This window comes from Chlamydomonas reinhardtii, chromosome 3, assembly GCF_000002595.2.
Source record: "Chlamydomonas reinhardtii strain CC-503 cw92 mt+ chromosome 3, whole genome shotgun sequence".
Lineage (NCBI taxonomy): Eukaryota > Viridiplantae > Chlorophyta > Chlorophyceae > Chlamydomonadales > Chlamydomonadaceae > Chlamydomonas > Chlamydomonas reinhardtii.
This window is the reverse complement of record NC_057006.1, coordinates 3,467,301-3,482,329: the sequence shown is the minus strand read 5'-3', so window position 1 is coordinate 3,482,329 and position 15,029 is coordinate 3,467,301. Positions and strand designations below refer to the sequence as shown.

Genomic DNA, 15,029 nt, shown 5'->3' with positions numbered 1-15,029 from the left:
AGAATGGCAGGGAATGGGCCTCTCGCCTGGCAGCAACCACGTAGGCTGGCGTTGCCTACCGAAGCGTCATGAGACTAAATTGAAAGTGAGCGTCGTTAGCAAAGTCGTTCACCTGCGCGAAGCTGTCGCTGGGCATAGCGGTAGCGAGCCCTCGAGCCAACAATAGCATTTTACTGTCACATTTGACCCGTTTGCTGCTACTGAACTACTCCTCACTGCTCGAACAGCCGGGCAACAATCCCTAGCGACTAGTCGACAGCCCACTTCTTCTGCCACAGCGGGCGGCTCCCTGTTGAGGCTAGCCTCAATACCATAGTCATGGAGCAGTGAGCCTCGCTTGGATAGTCAGCACAAATGGCTGAGGGCGACTATGAGTTCCGACCGAAGCCCACTGTGCTTGGCCGGGCGGAGCTCGATGAGCTCACACTGCGCGTCGCCCCGTCGGCTGAGGCCGTCGCCAAGGTGGGGCTTAGGCGCTGAGGGCCCCGCGGTGCTGGGGCCTGAGCACCCTGCGCCGGCGGTGGAGGGTGTGCCAGCACGCGAGGTGGCTGGCTGTGACCTCTTCAACGGCATTTGCCTGCAGGGTTTCACACTCAACGAGGCGGATGTGGACCGTGTCATCCAAGCGGCCCGCGAGCTGGAGGGGGGCCAGGTGCTGGTGGACCCCAATGCACCGCCGCAGCAGTCAGTGGACACGCTGCTGCGGGTGGTGCGGATCCTGCAAGCGGCGCTGGACGTGCAGTTCTCAGAGAATGAGGAGTTGACGGCGGACTTCAATGAGCTGCAGGCAAGGCAGGGTGGCTGTGCTGCAGGCTGGTTGGAGTCAGGGCCGGAGAGTGAGCAGGGATGCATAGGGACAGGTACAATGGGCACTGCTGGCATCGTGACGGGGCCTGGCCGCAGCGTGTGGCCTTGGCACGGGACGCGTGGAGGCAACTGGGCAACCGGGGAATAGGAGGCACACGCACCTCTACAGATGGAAACTGTGCAAGATGGGTTGCTCTGACGGTCCATTGGAGAGGAGACAGGACATGCGCGGCAGCAGATGCTGCGGGCGTTGCTCTGTCCCTGACGCGGCGCCGTTTCACTGCGCAGAACAATGAGATTCGCAAGCTCCGCGAGGAAAACAACCGCTTGCGGGAAATGCGCGAGCGTGATGAGCTGGCGGGCGGCGGCGATTTGGGCGAGCTCAAGCGGCGCAACGAGGTGCGTGTCGGCAGCAACGCCTGGTGTGCGATTGTCCCACCTACACACTGCGGCTGGGCACTAGGTCCTGCGTGCTGTTGTTGAGGCAGCGTGTGGCGTGTCATCTCAAGCCAAGTGACCGTGCCCGGCTGTCACGCCGTGATTCGCCCTCCTCCTAATCTCCTCCTCCGCCCCCACCACCCCAGGACCTGCTGGACCAGCTGGACGAACTGGAGGAGGAGAACGCCCGGCTGCGGGAGGTGGAGAAGGAGTTTCAGGGCCGCAACCAGGAGCTGGAGGACAGGTGGGGCTGGGGGGCGGTAGGGCGGGGGAAATGGGCGTGGTGCACATTACTGAGGTGGACTATCCAGTGGGTTGCCGGATGTGTCGTGGTCGTGCGAAGGGCGGGGCAGTCCGGGTATTGAAGCCTCGCTTCATGACGACCATGCTCACCACTTACCTAACTGTGCCAGCGGCCCAGCGCCCAGACGTGCCGTGACCTCGGCCACCTCAGCACACCTCCTGCCCGCCCTTTCCGCCACGCAGCATCAAGGAGCGCGAGAAGGACCTGCTGCGGCTGCAGACGCGGCTGGGCGACGTGCAGGAGCGCCACGACCGCCAGCGCGACGACTACAAGGAGCTGCAGCAGCGCTACCGCTCGCTGAGCCAGGAGTTCGACCGCGTGCGGGCGGAGGCGCAGCTGCAGGACACTAAGCAGCAGAGCGAGTGGAAGATCGAGCGCCTGACAAAGGACAACCGGGCGCTGGAGGTGGCGAACACGGAGCTGCGCAAGGAGCTGCAAGACGTCAAGGGGGAGAACCTGGAGGTGCGTGCCTGGGTGGCTGTGGCACTGTGCCTGGTGCGCCGGCTGCCTGGACTGCCGGCGGCTGTGCATGCATACGGTGGAGGCAGGATCGCGGGCGCGATGGGACGGCCGCGGTGTGCGTGATTCGGCCACCCGGCCGCCCCTGCAACGGCCATCGCAAGGTGGCACAACGGGGCTGCACCGTCCCAGCCCTGTCCTTGCATCTTTCCGCTCACCCTGTCTCCCTCGCCGCTCCTGTCCCGCGCAGGTGTCTGAGAAGATCGTGGAGCTGAACACGCAGTACCAGGAGCTGCTGAGCAAGAATGTGGTGCTGGAGACGCGTGTGGAGGAGGTGGCCAACGACAAGGACAACCTGCTGTCCATCCAGGATGAGCTGCGCGCCGAGCTGCAGGACAAAATGAATCTTCTGGATGAGTTCGAGGACCGCTTCAAGCGCCAGTACAGGTGGGAAGGCGGTTGGGGTGGTGGAGCGTCCGGCGGGGAAGGCTTTGAAGCATGCGAGGGCAATTATGGCAGGAGCTCATTGCGTTTGCGTGGATCCCGCTTGTGTTTGTGTGTAGCTCTTGGGAGGACGAGAAAGCTGGTCTCATGGCGCAAATCGAGGCGCTGCGGCGCGAGCTCAAAACACGCAAGGGCGATGGCGGTGACGGCGGTGGATATGGAGGCGGCCCCGGCGGCGCCAGCGCGGCTGACGTTGCGGAGCTGCGCCGTGACCTGAACGACGCCCGTGAGAAAGAGGTGAGGCCATAGTTGTCCTCCCCCGATCATTTTAACCTGCATTCGGCTTGGTGCGCTCGAACTGAAAGCGTTGTGCTGGACATGCATGCGAACACGCCACCTGGCGTAGCCCTGATAACAGCAAGAAACACCCGGCTCCGGGAACCCCCACCACCACGCCTGTGCCCCTGCCAGATCCTGCTGCTGGAGGCGTACGAGCAGCTGGAGAACGACGTGAGCAAGGAGGTGGACAGGGCGCTGGCGAGGCAGGCGGAGGAGGTGGCGCGGCTGCAGCGGCGAGTGGACTTCCTGCAGGGCAAGCTGGAGCAGCAGGATGAGGACGCGGAGGACACGCGCGACGCAATGGCGGAGCTGGAGGGCGAGCTGCGGGACGCGGTGGAGCGCAACAAGCTGTACGAGCAGGGCGTGTACGGACTGCCGCAGGTGTGTGTGCCACAGGGCAGGACGCGTGTGCGCACTCCTTTGCGGGCCTTATAAAGTATGGTCGAAAGGCAGCAGGGTGCATGCCGCATGCGCGGTTGGTTTGATGTCTGCCGAAACGGAGCATGATCACACCCAACACGTCAGCACGCCAACACACTGTGCCGGGTGCCCTTGCCTCTCACGCCCACTGCGTTTGCCTTCTCGCTCCTGCTCCCGCAGTCTGTGGAGGAGATCCGGCAGCTCAAGAGCGCGCTGGCCAAGGAGGAGCGGCGCACGCGCGACCTGATCGTGCAGCTGAACAAGCAGGCGGCCAAGGTTGAGGACCTGTACGACGAGAACGCCATGCTGCGGCAGCGCGCGGGGCTGGGCGAGGGCGACAAGGTGGACATCAAGGACATCAAGATGCAGAAGGAGGCCACCATCGCGCAGCTGAGGGCGCTCAACGCGCTGCTCGAGCGACAGGTGAGGTCCTGGCGGGGGAGGGGGGCGAAGGGGCCCTGGCGGCGAGGGATGTGGCTGGGCTGGAGTTGTGTGTAAGGCCGAGCTGGTGCCAAGGAGGTCAGCGGAATGCAGGGGTTGACGGGTGCACTGGACGCATGTGTGTTCTCTTCCGGCTCCTCACCCAGCACTGCCACGCGCGACATCCCTGAAAACCCCTTGACTCTTTGTGCACAGGTCGCTGACCTGGAGGAGGAGCGGCGCAAGCTGCGCATGGAGATGAAGTTCCGCGCCAAGTACCACGGCCAGCACGCGCTGGAGATGGGGCTGACCAACGAGAAGCTGCTGCTGCTGGAGCAGTACGCCGATGACCTGAAGAACAACCGAGTGGAGGAGGCGCGCGTGGTGGAGCAGATGCAGCAGCGGGTGAGGCGTGCCGGTTTTTGTACTCGTGTATGGGCGAAGCGGCTCTGTGTCTGTGTCAGGGCATCAAGGGAATGGGGGGTTTGCAGATACTAGCCCAAACTAACCAAACAGCCCAGCGCGGAGTTTTGTGGGATGAACAGGCACAGCAACGCCCCACCACACATGCGCACTTGCAGGTTGAGTTCCTGGAGGTGCGGCTGGCGGAGGTGATGGCCTACGCCGACATCCCGCCCAGCATGCGGCCGGCGCTCAGCGAGTTCGACCCCACCGGCCTGGGCACCTTCCAGACCGCCATGCAGGCAGGTCTTGGGCAATGGGCGCGGGCTTGCAGCCTCATCCTTGCTACGCCTTTTCTTTGTCTTTTTCACCCGCTTACGCACACTGCATGGGTCGCTCCGGCCCACCCTCCCTACAGTCGGCTATGGCCGACGGCTACCTGGGCCCTGGCGAGGGCGCGGCGCTGATGGGCGGCGGCGGTGGCGCGGGCTATGGGCCCATGCCGGCCATCAAGGCCAAGGAGATCGAGGCGGTGCGCAAGGTGCTGGCCGCCTGCATGAAGCGCCTGCGCCAGATGAGCCAGTCGCTGTGTAAGTGGCGTGGGCGGCTGCGTGCGCGCGCTGCCTGGGTCGGCGTGTGTGGGCAGAGGATGGTCATAGCTTCGCCTAAGTTGAAACACGTCGTCATGCTGCGGCGTATGAGCCCAAATCATTAACTGCACGTGGCAAATGCCTTCAGCCTTGCCTAACCTTCTCCGGTTCCGCAGTTGAGCACCGCAACGTCAAGGATGAGGACTATGGCCGCTACGCCGAGAACGTGGCCGCCGAGCTGTCCGACGCCGACAAGGTGCTGGTGGCGCTGCTGAAGGACCCCGCGTCGCTGGTGGGGCCGCCCGTGCAGCAGCAGCCGCCCAGCCCCGGCGGCCCTGCCTCGCCACGCAGCCCCGGTGCCAACGGCCGGCCGATGAGCCCCGGCGCGCGGCTGGGCGGCCCGGGTGCGGTGCAGCTGGTGCCGGGCGACGCCAGCTATTTGGCGGACGCCATCGCGGACGAGCTGCGGGAGAAGCTGAAGGAGCTGGCGCGGGAGGTGCGCTGGCGCCGCAGCAGGGGGCCCGGAGGGCAGGGGAGCGGAGGGGGCAAGGGGCGCTGGGTGGTTGGTTGGATATGGGCGGCGTCGGGACGTGGCGCTGGCGTTGAGGCTAGCCTGCGCTTGTTACCAGCACAGTTTGATCGTGTTAAACCTGCGGTTGCGGTTGCGGCACACTCTGGCCCGCACCGCCCCTTTCACCCCTTGTACACAGGTTGTGGACCTGCAGGTGGACGTGTCGAAGAAGGACGTGCGCATCACGCAGCTGATGGACCAGAAGGCGGAGCTAGAGAAGAAGATCGGCATGACTATGGGCGACCGCAAGTCGGGTAAGCGCCAGCTTTCCCAAAGCCAACCCGGTATCTGCAACACAGGGTTCCTGTCAACGGCATGTCTATCCGGCGCAGTCTTGACACACAACACACGCATGCCGTCACCCTGTTTCGCGCCGTACCCTCGCACCCAATGTGCACACACAAACACACACACACACACACTCCCACACATGCCCACACATGCACACACATATGCATGCGCAGAGTACGTGACCATGGCCGAGTATGAGGACCTGCAGCTGGAGGTGACGGGGCTGAAGGACCAGCTCATCGGCTGCCTGGAGGAGCTGGCCAGCCGCGAGAAGGAGGCGGCGGAGCTGCACGACACCAGCCTGCGCTACCACAGCAAGATGCAGACCTTCAGCGATCAGGTAGGCCGGCGCCGGTGCCGGTAGCGGACTGCCGGCGCGCCAGTGTCGAGGCGGTGCGGGTTACGCTGTTGGAGCCGGAGCGTGTGCGGTGCTTTGCGGCGGAGCTTGAAGCCGGTTTGTTCCAGGGCTGGCGCTGACGGGGAGGCTGCGCCTGCCTCCTCCTCCGCAGGTCAAGCTGCTGTACCGGGAATATGCAGGCGCGCAGACGGCATGGAAGGTGGAGAAGTCCACACTGGAGAAGAAGGTAAGCGCCTAGGTGCTAAGATGCCGGTTGCAGATGTCAAGGCGAGCTGGGTTGGACTCGGCACCGTTTGCACGGCTCGCTGACGGCTTGCTTTTGTCCTTGCCTCCGCATTGCCCTGCACCAAACAGGGCCGTAAGGCGCAGGCGGACGCGGACGCCTACAAGATCGCCACGCGCGAGCTGCAGACGGCGCTGGACACGTTGTCCAAGAGCCGCGACATGAGCGAGGTCGAGAAGGAGTACCTGGACACAGTGCGCCGCATGGCCGTGGTACAGGTGCGGCGGGGTTGGGGGGTTGGTGGTTGCGAGCTCGGGGGGGAGGCGGCGGCAGGTGGAACTGACGCTGCAGCCCTTGCCTGGCTTTACGCGCGGCCATGCTCTACACACAAGTTTTCATGTCTTCGCATGTGTGGCAACCCTCACAGATCAAGCAAGCCAAGCTAGCTCGTGAGCTGGAGGCCAGCGTGTCGGGCGAGAAGGCGCTGGTGGCGCGCGTGACGGAGCTTGAGGAGGAGGTGCGCGACGTCAGCAGCACCGCGCGCGGCCGCATCCGTTGGCTGGAGCAGAGCGGCGATCAGACCAAGCGGCGACTGGAGCAGCTGTTTAGGGAGCTGGAGGCGTCAGTGGGGCTCACGGTGAGAGGAGGGCGGGTGCCAGAGAGGGAAGTAGTGCTTGAGCATGGAAGGGTTACGGCGGCGGTGACATGCTACCACGGGCTGACGTTGCGAGCTGCCATATCACCACACACACACGCACGTACCCACTCTATCTCTCCCTCTTCTAATGCTTGCCTAACGCTCATACATTACGCACGACACATCGGTACAGGTGTACCACTCGCTGGTGGCCAAGCACAGCCGGCTGCAGCACGAGTTCCGCAAGCTTCTGGAGGCGGCGGCGGACGCGGTGGTGGCGCCGCAGCAGGAGGAGCTGCTGCGCCTGCGCGACGAGGTGAACGAGTGGATGGTGCGCTACGACCAGGCCGCCAACGCCGCGGCAGAGCTCAAGTGAGTTGTGGGCCAACCTTTCCTGTTGCCATCAGTCTTTTCCACTACCGCATTGCGGGACGCTTGGCAGGGAAGCATGGAGGAAACAGGGCTTCCTGAGCGTGTGCTATCCCGTGCGAACCCACCACTACAGGGCCAAGCTGCACCAGGCGGAGTTGCTCATTCAGGCGAACCCGCCGCCCGCCTCCGACACGGCACCCGCCAAGGACGCCGACGGCAAGGCGCAGGCAGTCGCCGCCAAGCCGCCGTCGCGGCAGACCTCCGCGGGCCTGGGCGGCATGGGCGGCTACGGCAGCCAGCTTCCCGGCAGCGGGCCGCAGCAGCCGGCGTCCATTGACCCGGTGCTGGGCCAGGAGCTGGCGTCGGCGCGGGTGCAGGAGGAGGCGGCGTTGCGGCGGGCGGAGCTGGTGGAGCGTGAGCGCGACCGCGCACAGAAGAGCCTGGCGGACATGCATGTGGGTTGCTGCTCATAGACACAGCCGCCGCGTTCTCGGCTGTGTCATACCCTTCTGCGAAGCGGAATTGCCTGCTCCAACTAGCCAACATGCATAAGCTCAAGGGGCATAGCATACAGGACTAAGGGTCATGACAGGCATAGCACGCGGACCAAGGGGTCCCCAACTCACCAATTCGCATGACTTGTTTGCTTGCGCAGGAGCACGGCAAAGAGCTGGAGCAGCGGCTGGCGCAGAACGCGGCGGAGCTGGAGCTGGCGCGGCAGACGGCGACCGCGCTGGAGCGGCGGCTGGTGGGCGCCAAGACCAAGGGCGAGGTGGACGAGATGACGCGGCGGCTGCACGAGGCGGAGAAGGCGGCGGCAGACGTGCAGCGCAACCATGCCGACCTGGTGTTCAAAGCCGAGGTGCGACGGCGGCGGCTGCAAGAGGCTGTCTATCGTGGCTGTGCGCTGTTGGTGCTGCTGTGCACTGTGGTTTATCAATTCAACCACGGATAACAACCAGCGCCACTGCATGTGGGAACGTCTAGGCCGAGCACCTCACATGCCAATCCCCCTTTGTCCATGGCACCGCGGTATCATGCGCAGGAGGCGGAGCGGCGTGCCGAGGCCGCCGGCCGCGACCGGCTTCGCTTCCTGGCCGAGATCACCAACCTCAAGGCGGCGCTGCGTGACATGAGCGGCAAGAGCGACAAGGCCGCGCTCATCGGCAAACTGCACCTGGAGCTGGACCACTCCAGGCACGTGCGCATGCTGATGTGCACAAGCAGTACAGGCCGCCGTGAAGGCGTGTGTGTGTGTGTGTGTGTGTGTGTGTGTGTGTGTGTGTGTGTGTGTGTGTGTGTGTGTGTGTGTGTGTGTGTGTGTGGTTCGGGTGCTCTGCTGTCGGTGTGACTTGGTGCGTGCAGGTGGGCTAGCGCGGCCCCTGGCCAAAGCTGCTGTTATTGGCTGCCAACACACACATGTACACCCACACGCATGCACGCACAGGGCCAAGGAGTCGCTGGCTCGCAACGCACTCAACCGCTCTGAGCTCATCCGCATCGAGCTGGAGAAGGAGGTGCGGCGGCAGAAGCAGGAGGTGGCGAACCTGACCGGCCGCATGACCGCACACCAGGACCAGGCGGCCTGGTCGGACCGGCAGCGGCACGAGGCGCAGGCGCAGCTGACCATCTGCCTGTCGGGCCGCACGGAGGCATGGAAGGCGCGGCTGTGGGCTCGCAAAATTGACACGCTCAAGATCCGCAACGACGCGCTGGCGGACGGGCTGGAGCTGGCCAGGTGAGGCTCGAGCAGTGGTGAAGTGCACAGGGGATGGGTGCTGTGGGCTGGGGCGCGGTGTGAGCGTCTGCGTGTGCGAGCGTGGTTGGGAGGCGCGAGGTGCTCTGTGCCTTACCATGCCGTCGCGGCCAGCCGGCAGCATCTGCGCACCTGACGTGTGACCCCGGTACTGTATGTACCCCAAAAGCATGCAAGTGCCCAATCCCAACTACCGTAACTCCCCGCACACACACACACACACACACGCACACACACACACGTACCCGCGCGCAGGCGGCGCATCCTCAAGACCGAGGACGCCCGGCAGGAGGCGGAGCTGAAGCTGGATCACGTGGAGCAGGTGGCCGGCTACGGCGGCCGCGGCCCCAACGAGCTGGCGCGCGAGGCGGCGCGGCTGAGCGACCAGCTGCTGCAGCTGCGGCTGGAGAAGGGCCGGATGTCGCGGGAGGACATGCTGCTCAAGGAGAAGGTGCGGGCGGCGGCGGCGGCTGGATGGCAGTTGGGGGAAGGGATAGCCGTTTATGTGAAAAACGGGTGGATAGTGGGGGGCTTGGGAGATGGGAGGGTGTGGAATTGGAATGGTTGAAGGCCGCGGGCGACCTGGCTACCCTGCGCAAGTGGATTGGGTCTGGGGCACTGCAGCGGTAAGCCAAGCCCGTAATCACCCATTCATCTGGCCCCGCCCCTCCTCCTGCCTTTCCACTCCCCGTCGCCCCCTTTAGATCCACTACACGGAGCGCGTCAACGCCGAGCTGCACGACCTGCTGGACAAGTACGAGGCAGAGTACTTCCAGTCGCAGGTGAGATAACGCGGAGCCAAACAGGGGCGCCACAGGGGTGCAATCAGGCGGGCACTTGATGCTTGCTTACGTTTGCACCACCGGCCAATCCTTGCCAAGCTCGCACGCTGCTGCCGCATGGCGTCAGCACACAGCCAATTACCTTCTTCCATTCCCACCGCCCCGCTCCCTCCATGGCCCCCAACCTTCCCTCCACAGAGCCAGCTGGAGGCGGACCGCTCCGCCGCCGAGGCTCGCGCCGTGTCGCTGCAGAGCGAGGTGGTCAAGCTGCAGGAGCGCATCAACGCGCTGCTGGCGGCGCGCGAGCTGGGCGACAACGTGCGGGCCTCCGCCGCCGAGGGCGAGGGCGGCGGCGTCAAGAACCTGGACTGGCGCGGCACCATGGCCGACCGCGACCGCATCATCGCGCTGGTGAGTCCAAGGCGGCGGCTCAGGCAGCGGCAAGGGGTGTAGAAAGTGTACACGTGCCTAGGGCGCCGGCGTGCCAAACAGCCTGCCGCCTCGCGCCATCCTAGCCCCACTTCAGCCCACCAGCACGTTCTTCCTCCTTACTTAACCCTGGCCGACCCCTCAACCCCAACTCCCTAACCCCAATGCCCCAACCCCTGACACGGTACCACAGATCGAGCAGCTCAAGGTGGCGCGCGAGGAGGCGGAGCACCTGCGCACCGACCGCGCCCGCCTGCAGGCCGACTTTGACGGCACCATGACCGAGCTGGAGGACGTGCGGCGCCACCACCGCGACGCCCTGGACCGCCTGGCGCAGCAGAGCGAAGCGCTGCTGTACGCCCTCAACCAGTTCAAGACCAAGGGCGCGGACGCCACAGTATTTGACCAGATGAAGGCGGTGGCGGAGGCGACGATCAACGAGCTCAAGGCGCGGCTGAAGGACCGCGACCGGCTGGTGAACGCGCTGCGCGCGCAGCTGGACGAGGAGGCGGCGCAGGCGCTGGCACGGCACCAGGAGGACCGCGCGGAGATCGAGCGGCTCAACCAGAAGCTGTTTGAGCGCAACGACGCCTCCATCCAGGACCTCAAGGTGTGTGGGGTAGGGGTCACGGGTTGGGGCTTCGTGTTCAGCATGTCGCAGCCCAAGGTTACGTTTTAAACGGGGGGTGGGGTGGTCGTTTGCCCCATTGCCTGAATCCCAAGGCGGAAGGTGGCAGTGATCTTGGGTTTGCAGCGTGTGGGGCTGGGGACGATTGGATGGTGTGAACGCCAAGTTCCCCCGGTCGTCAGGCACCGCTGCCGGCATCCCACCGCTGCTGCGCCTCCCCGCAAACGCCCTCTGACCCCCTCCTCTGCCCTTGACCCCCCCCCCACTCCTACCCACCCACCACTACCGCCGCCCCCCTGCAGTCGGTGCTGGACCGGCTTCCGCTCAAGCAGGCGGGTCAGCAGGTGCCTGAGGAGCAGCTGCGGCTGCGTGACGCGCTGGAGCGGGCGCAGGACATGATCACGGTGCTCAAGAACCGGCTGGACCAGAAGGACGCGGCCATTGACGTGCTCAAGCTCAATTACGAGCAGCAGGTGCGTGCAGACTGTGCAGGCGTCGCAGGAAGTTGTGGAGGTTGCGGATTGCTGCGGCGGTTCTCATGAGCTTCCCATGTTGACCGCAAAGCATCTTGTATCTTATCTTAGCCCGCTAGTTCCACCAGCACCCCCACAACCACCACCACTGCCGCCACCGTAGATCAAGGCGCTGCAGGACGAGATGCTGCGTGTGCGGGCGGAGGCGGAGGCGCGCGTGGTGGCTCGGGACGAGGGCCCCACCAAGGCTCAGCTGCAGAAGCTGGCGACGCAGGTCAAGATGAAGGACGAGATGCTACGGCAGCTGAAGTCCGCCATCAAGGCGCTGGAAGCCAAGCTGACACAGGTCATGAAGGAGCACGCCGACGAGTGAGTGCGCACGCATCAAGGGCGCGCGTGAGGCTGGACCTCAAATAGCCCTTGTAACTAGACCCTAACCCAACCCCCGCCCTTGGCCCCGTGCAGGAAGATGCAAGCCGCCAGCTGGCAGGCCCAGGAGCGGATGCAGGCGGAGGTCGAGCGGCTGACGGACGAGCGCGACAGCCTGGCTCGGCGGCTGGCGCTGGCGGAGGACAACGTGGCGGCAGCGGCGGGCGCAGACAGGGCGGTGGAGGACCAACTGGAGGGGCTGCGCAGGTGGGTGGACTGGGTGGTTAGTGAGGCTTGTAAGAAGATGGTGGGGGGGGGCAGAGTGGGGGTTGATGGCAGGCACGCGGTGAGGCAGGGTGAGGGCCATCAGTGGTTTGATGCGGACTGGTGGTAGCGCGAGGCCCTTGCCCACGAGGATGCGACTGTGGATGCTGCTGGCCACAGGCGCATCCAGGAGGAGGTGGAGAAGCGCAGCAAGGTGGAGAAGCAGCTCAATGCCGCCCGAGACGAGCTGCAGAAGTTCAAAAACGCCAAGGAGGCGGTGAGTGCGGGGACCTGCCTGGCTGCATGCCTCCAAGCATTGCTAAAGAGTATATCAAATGCATTGTGCTAGGCATGGACATTTGGCAGTGATGACACGGCCTCATTCGTACGACGGTCGCTAATTGCCCCTCCGGTGTGTACCGTAGGTGGTGGACCTGACCACGGGCATGTCCATTGAGGCCAAGCGGCAGATCGAGGACCTGCAGAAGAAGATCAACGTGCTGGAGAAGAACAACGCCGCACTCAAGCGCAAGGCGCAGGCGGAGGACGCCGTCGGAGGCGCCAGCGGCGGCGGCGGCGGCGGGCCTGGCGGCGGCGGCGGGGGGCCTGGCGGCGATGACCTGGACGGGCCTGGCGGCGGCCGCCGTCCCACGGCCAGGTACAGACCTTTGCTGACCGCATTTGCTGGACCAGAGCTCTTGCCTTAAACATCCTTGCATGGGAGTTCATATGTGCGTCCGTGTGCTGCATGCCTTCCGGCCCCAACACCCGCCTTCCGCCTCCATCTCCAGGTCCACGGCCACGCGGCGCACGGCCCCAGCCACCGGCCGGCGCGACCTGGACACGGGCGGCCGCGACGACGGCGAGGGCGGCGCGCACGAGCACGACCCGGAGGCGGAGGAGCGCCGCGAGCGGGCCCTGATCCAGTGGGAGGAGGGCAAGAAGCTCAACGGCAAGATTGACGCCCTCAAGTACGTGGCGGGGCAGAAGGTGGCGGGTTGGGGAGTGTGCGCTGAATGCGTTTGGGCCCCAGAGGGGCTTCAGTTGGGGCGCATACTCACGGGCACTTGTGGGCGGTGATCTGGGCTGCCCCTTACGTTTTTGTATCTGCCCACCTACCTACAGGCGGCAGCTGGCTTCCAAGACCAACGAGGTGGTGGCGCTGCAGAAGGAGCTGGAGCGGCGGGCCACGCAGGTGGGGCAGGTGCAGGCGGAGGCGGAGCGCCAGGCGGCGGCCATACGCGACCTCACGGACAAGCTGCGCAAGGCGCAGGATGCGCCGCGCAACGACAAAGCAAAGGTGGGTGGCCAACTGAGCACGGCACACCGCGGCACGCGCAAACGCGACAGCTTCAGCATGCATCCATCGTACTTTCCTGGACAGTTGGCTCTGGCACGTTAGTGATGCCTAACATGTCGTTATGTGCATATGTCTGTGGTTATATGTGCGCAGCTGGACGCCGCACTGGAGCGCTGTGCCGCGGCGGAGGAGGCGCGCGAGGCACTCACAGCCGAGGTGGCCCGCCTGCGCACCGCCGCCGCCGGCTCCGCCGCCGCCTCCCAGCCGCCGCCCTCGCCCGGCGGCGCGCAGCTGCGGCGCGAGGAGGACGTGACCGAGCTGCGGCTGCAACGCGACCAGCTGCAGCTGCAGGTGCGGCGCCTCAAGGACCGGCTGGCAGAGGTTGGGGCGGCGCCGGAGGGCGCCGCCGGGCGGCGGGCCGGCTCCGCCGGCCCGCGCGCCGGCGCAGCCGGCGCCGGCATGACTGCCGCGCGCGAGGCTGAGCTGCTGTCTGTGATCACGAACCTGAAGACGGCGCTGGAGAAGGCGACGTCCAACACCACGCCCACCACCAAGTACATGGCGGAGGTGGGCCGGCGCAAGGAGGCGCAGCGCGAGGCGGAGGCGCTGCGGGGCGAGCTGGAGCGCGCCAAGGCGGGCCTGGCCGCCAGCAGTCGCATGGTGGCGGAGCTGCAGGCAGCCAACGCCGAGCTGCGCAAGCAGGTGGGTGGCGTGTGAGGCTGGGGCATTGCAGCACAGTTGGGGCTTCAACAGGTGGCGCTGCACTGCGGCGTACGGTTTTGAGAATCCCGCAGCTTGCGTTGGCAAGTGGATGAGTTATGGAGCGTACGCCGTTGATCTACCGTACGTTGTGTGCTCCAGGTGCGGAACGCCCAGACGGCGGCCGCGTCGGCATCGGCGGCTGCCCCCGGCCCGGGTATTGCGGAGCTGGGTGTGCAGCTGGGCAACCTGGAGATGCTGCTGGGCCAGCGGGAGGAGGAGCTGGCAGCGCTGAGGGGCGCGCTGGCGGCGCGGGACTCAGAACTGGAGGCGCTGCGCGGGCCAGGTGAGTTTGCGGGGGGGAGGCGCTGGGTGCTGTTGTTGTTGTCTCCGGCGCTGTAACATGCGCTCGGAGGGTTGTGTTTGTGACTGGCTCTGGCGCTAGAAGTGCAAGATGCGCCGCTCCTTCTATAGATGCCTCATTTACTATCGCCTCACCACGCCTTCCCTTCTGTAGGCGGTGCTGGCGGCGCGGTTGGTGGCGGCGCAGGCGGCGCGGAAGCAGCATCCCTGCGGCGGCAGCTGCGCGAGCTGGAGGCGGAGAACGAGGACCTGCGCAACGAACTCAACGCCTTCGACCCGTCCTTCTGGGATGAGGTCATGGAAATGAAGCGCCAGCACGCCGAGCTCAGCAAGCAGGTGGCCGAGTATGAGGACACCATCACGGAGCTGAGCGACAGGCTGGGCGTGGCGCCGAGGCTGGCGCCACGCGGCGGCGGCGCGGGAGGCGGCGGCGCGGGGAGCGGGCGGCGCGGAGGGCTGGCGGATGGCGCGGGGCCGTCAGGGCAGCGCCGGGGCGGGCGGTGAGGGGAAACGGTCAGGACGCGGTCAGGTGGTAGGGAGGGCTATGGAGGTAGAGGGTGGGAGCATGCCGCATGATTCGGGGTGCGGTGCTGGGCGGGGTAATGAGGATGTAACAGTAACGTGCTGCCGCCGTGATTCTATGCCCAGCTCCTGACCAAGGGATGCGCCAGCCGCCGAGCAAGCCCGGCCAGGAAGTGTTGTTCACAAGTATGTTTGCAAAAGCGTGTAAACGCCGCAAGGTACCTGCGTATCAGCGCTGTAAGGTTCCTGAGCATGTGCTGCCACTGGCCTGCGCCAATGGCGGGTACAGCCCAGTCGCAAGGGGAATGTACGGTACACGCGGCAGCAGTGCGGTTTGCCGACGATGCCGCACAAGTACAGCGCACTGAG

At 65.5% G+C, this 15,029-nt stretch overlaps 1 protein-coding gene across 1 annotated transcript; it reads left to right on the top strand.

Annotated features, from left to right (window-relative positions):
* Positions 1-111: 111 nt before the first annotated feature.
* On the top strand, positions 112-15,017 carry CHLRE_03g167550v5 (uncharacterized protein). The gene is made up of 37 exons (XM_043060814.1): positions 112-462; positions 584-787; positions 1,096-1,206; positions 1,392-1,489; positions 1,732-2,011; positions 2,259-2,455; positions 2,572-2,749; positions 2,924-3,172; positions 3,392-3,634; positions 3,848-4,036; positions 4,213-4,335; positions 4,452-4,623; positions 4,800-5,119; positions 5,334-5,448; positions 5,659-5,825; positions 5,995-6,069; positions 6,198-6,344; positions 6,494-6,703; positions 6,897-7,075; positions 7,209-7,530; positions 7,731-7,937; positions 8,121-8,272; positions 8,523-8,813; positions 9,087-9,282; positions 9,536-9,613; positions 9,812-10,024; positions 10,236-10,652; positions 10,973-11,143; positions 11,307-11,512; positions 11,609-11,779; positions 11,957-12,053; positions 12,202-12,434; positions 12,568-12,747; positions 12,902-13,076; positions 13,230-13,778; positions 13,938-14,121; positions 14,293-15,017. Exons 1-37 carry the CDS (start codon positions 355-357, stop codon positions 14,640-14,642), a joined length of 7,557 nt encoding a protein of 2,518 aa, XP_042925943.1. The 5' UTR covers positions 112-354; the 3' UTR covers positions 14,643-15,017.
* Positions 15,018-15,029: the final 12 nt, after the last annotated feature.

Coding starts and splice junctions, on each gene's coding strand:
- CHLRE_03g167550v5 (XM_043060814.1), top strand. CDS start 355: ATGGCTGAGGGCGACTATGAGTTCCGACCGAAGCCCACTGTGCTTGGC. Junction 9,614..9,811: donor CAGAGTACTTCCAGTCGCAG/GTGAGATAACGC, acceptor TTCCCTCCACAG/AGCCAGCTGGAGGCGGACCG. Junction 10,653..10,972: donor CCTCCATCCAGGACCTCAAG/GTGTGTGGGGTA, acceptor GCCCCCCTGCAG/TCGGTGCTGGACCGGCTTCC.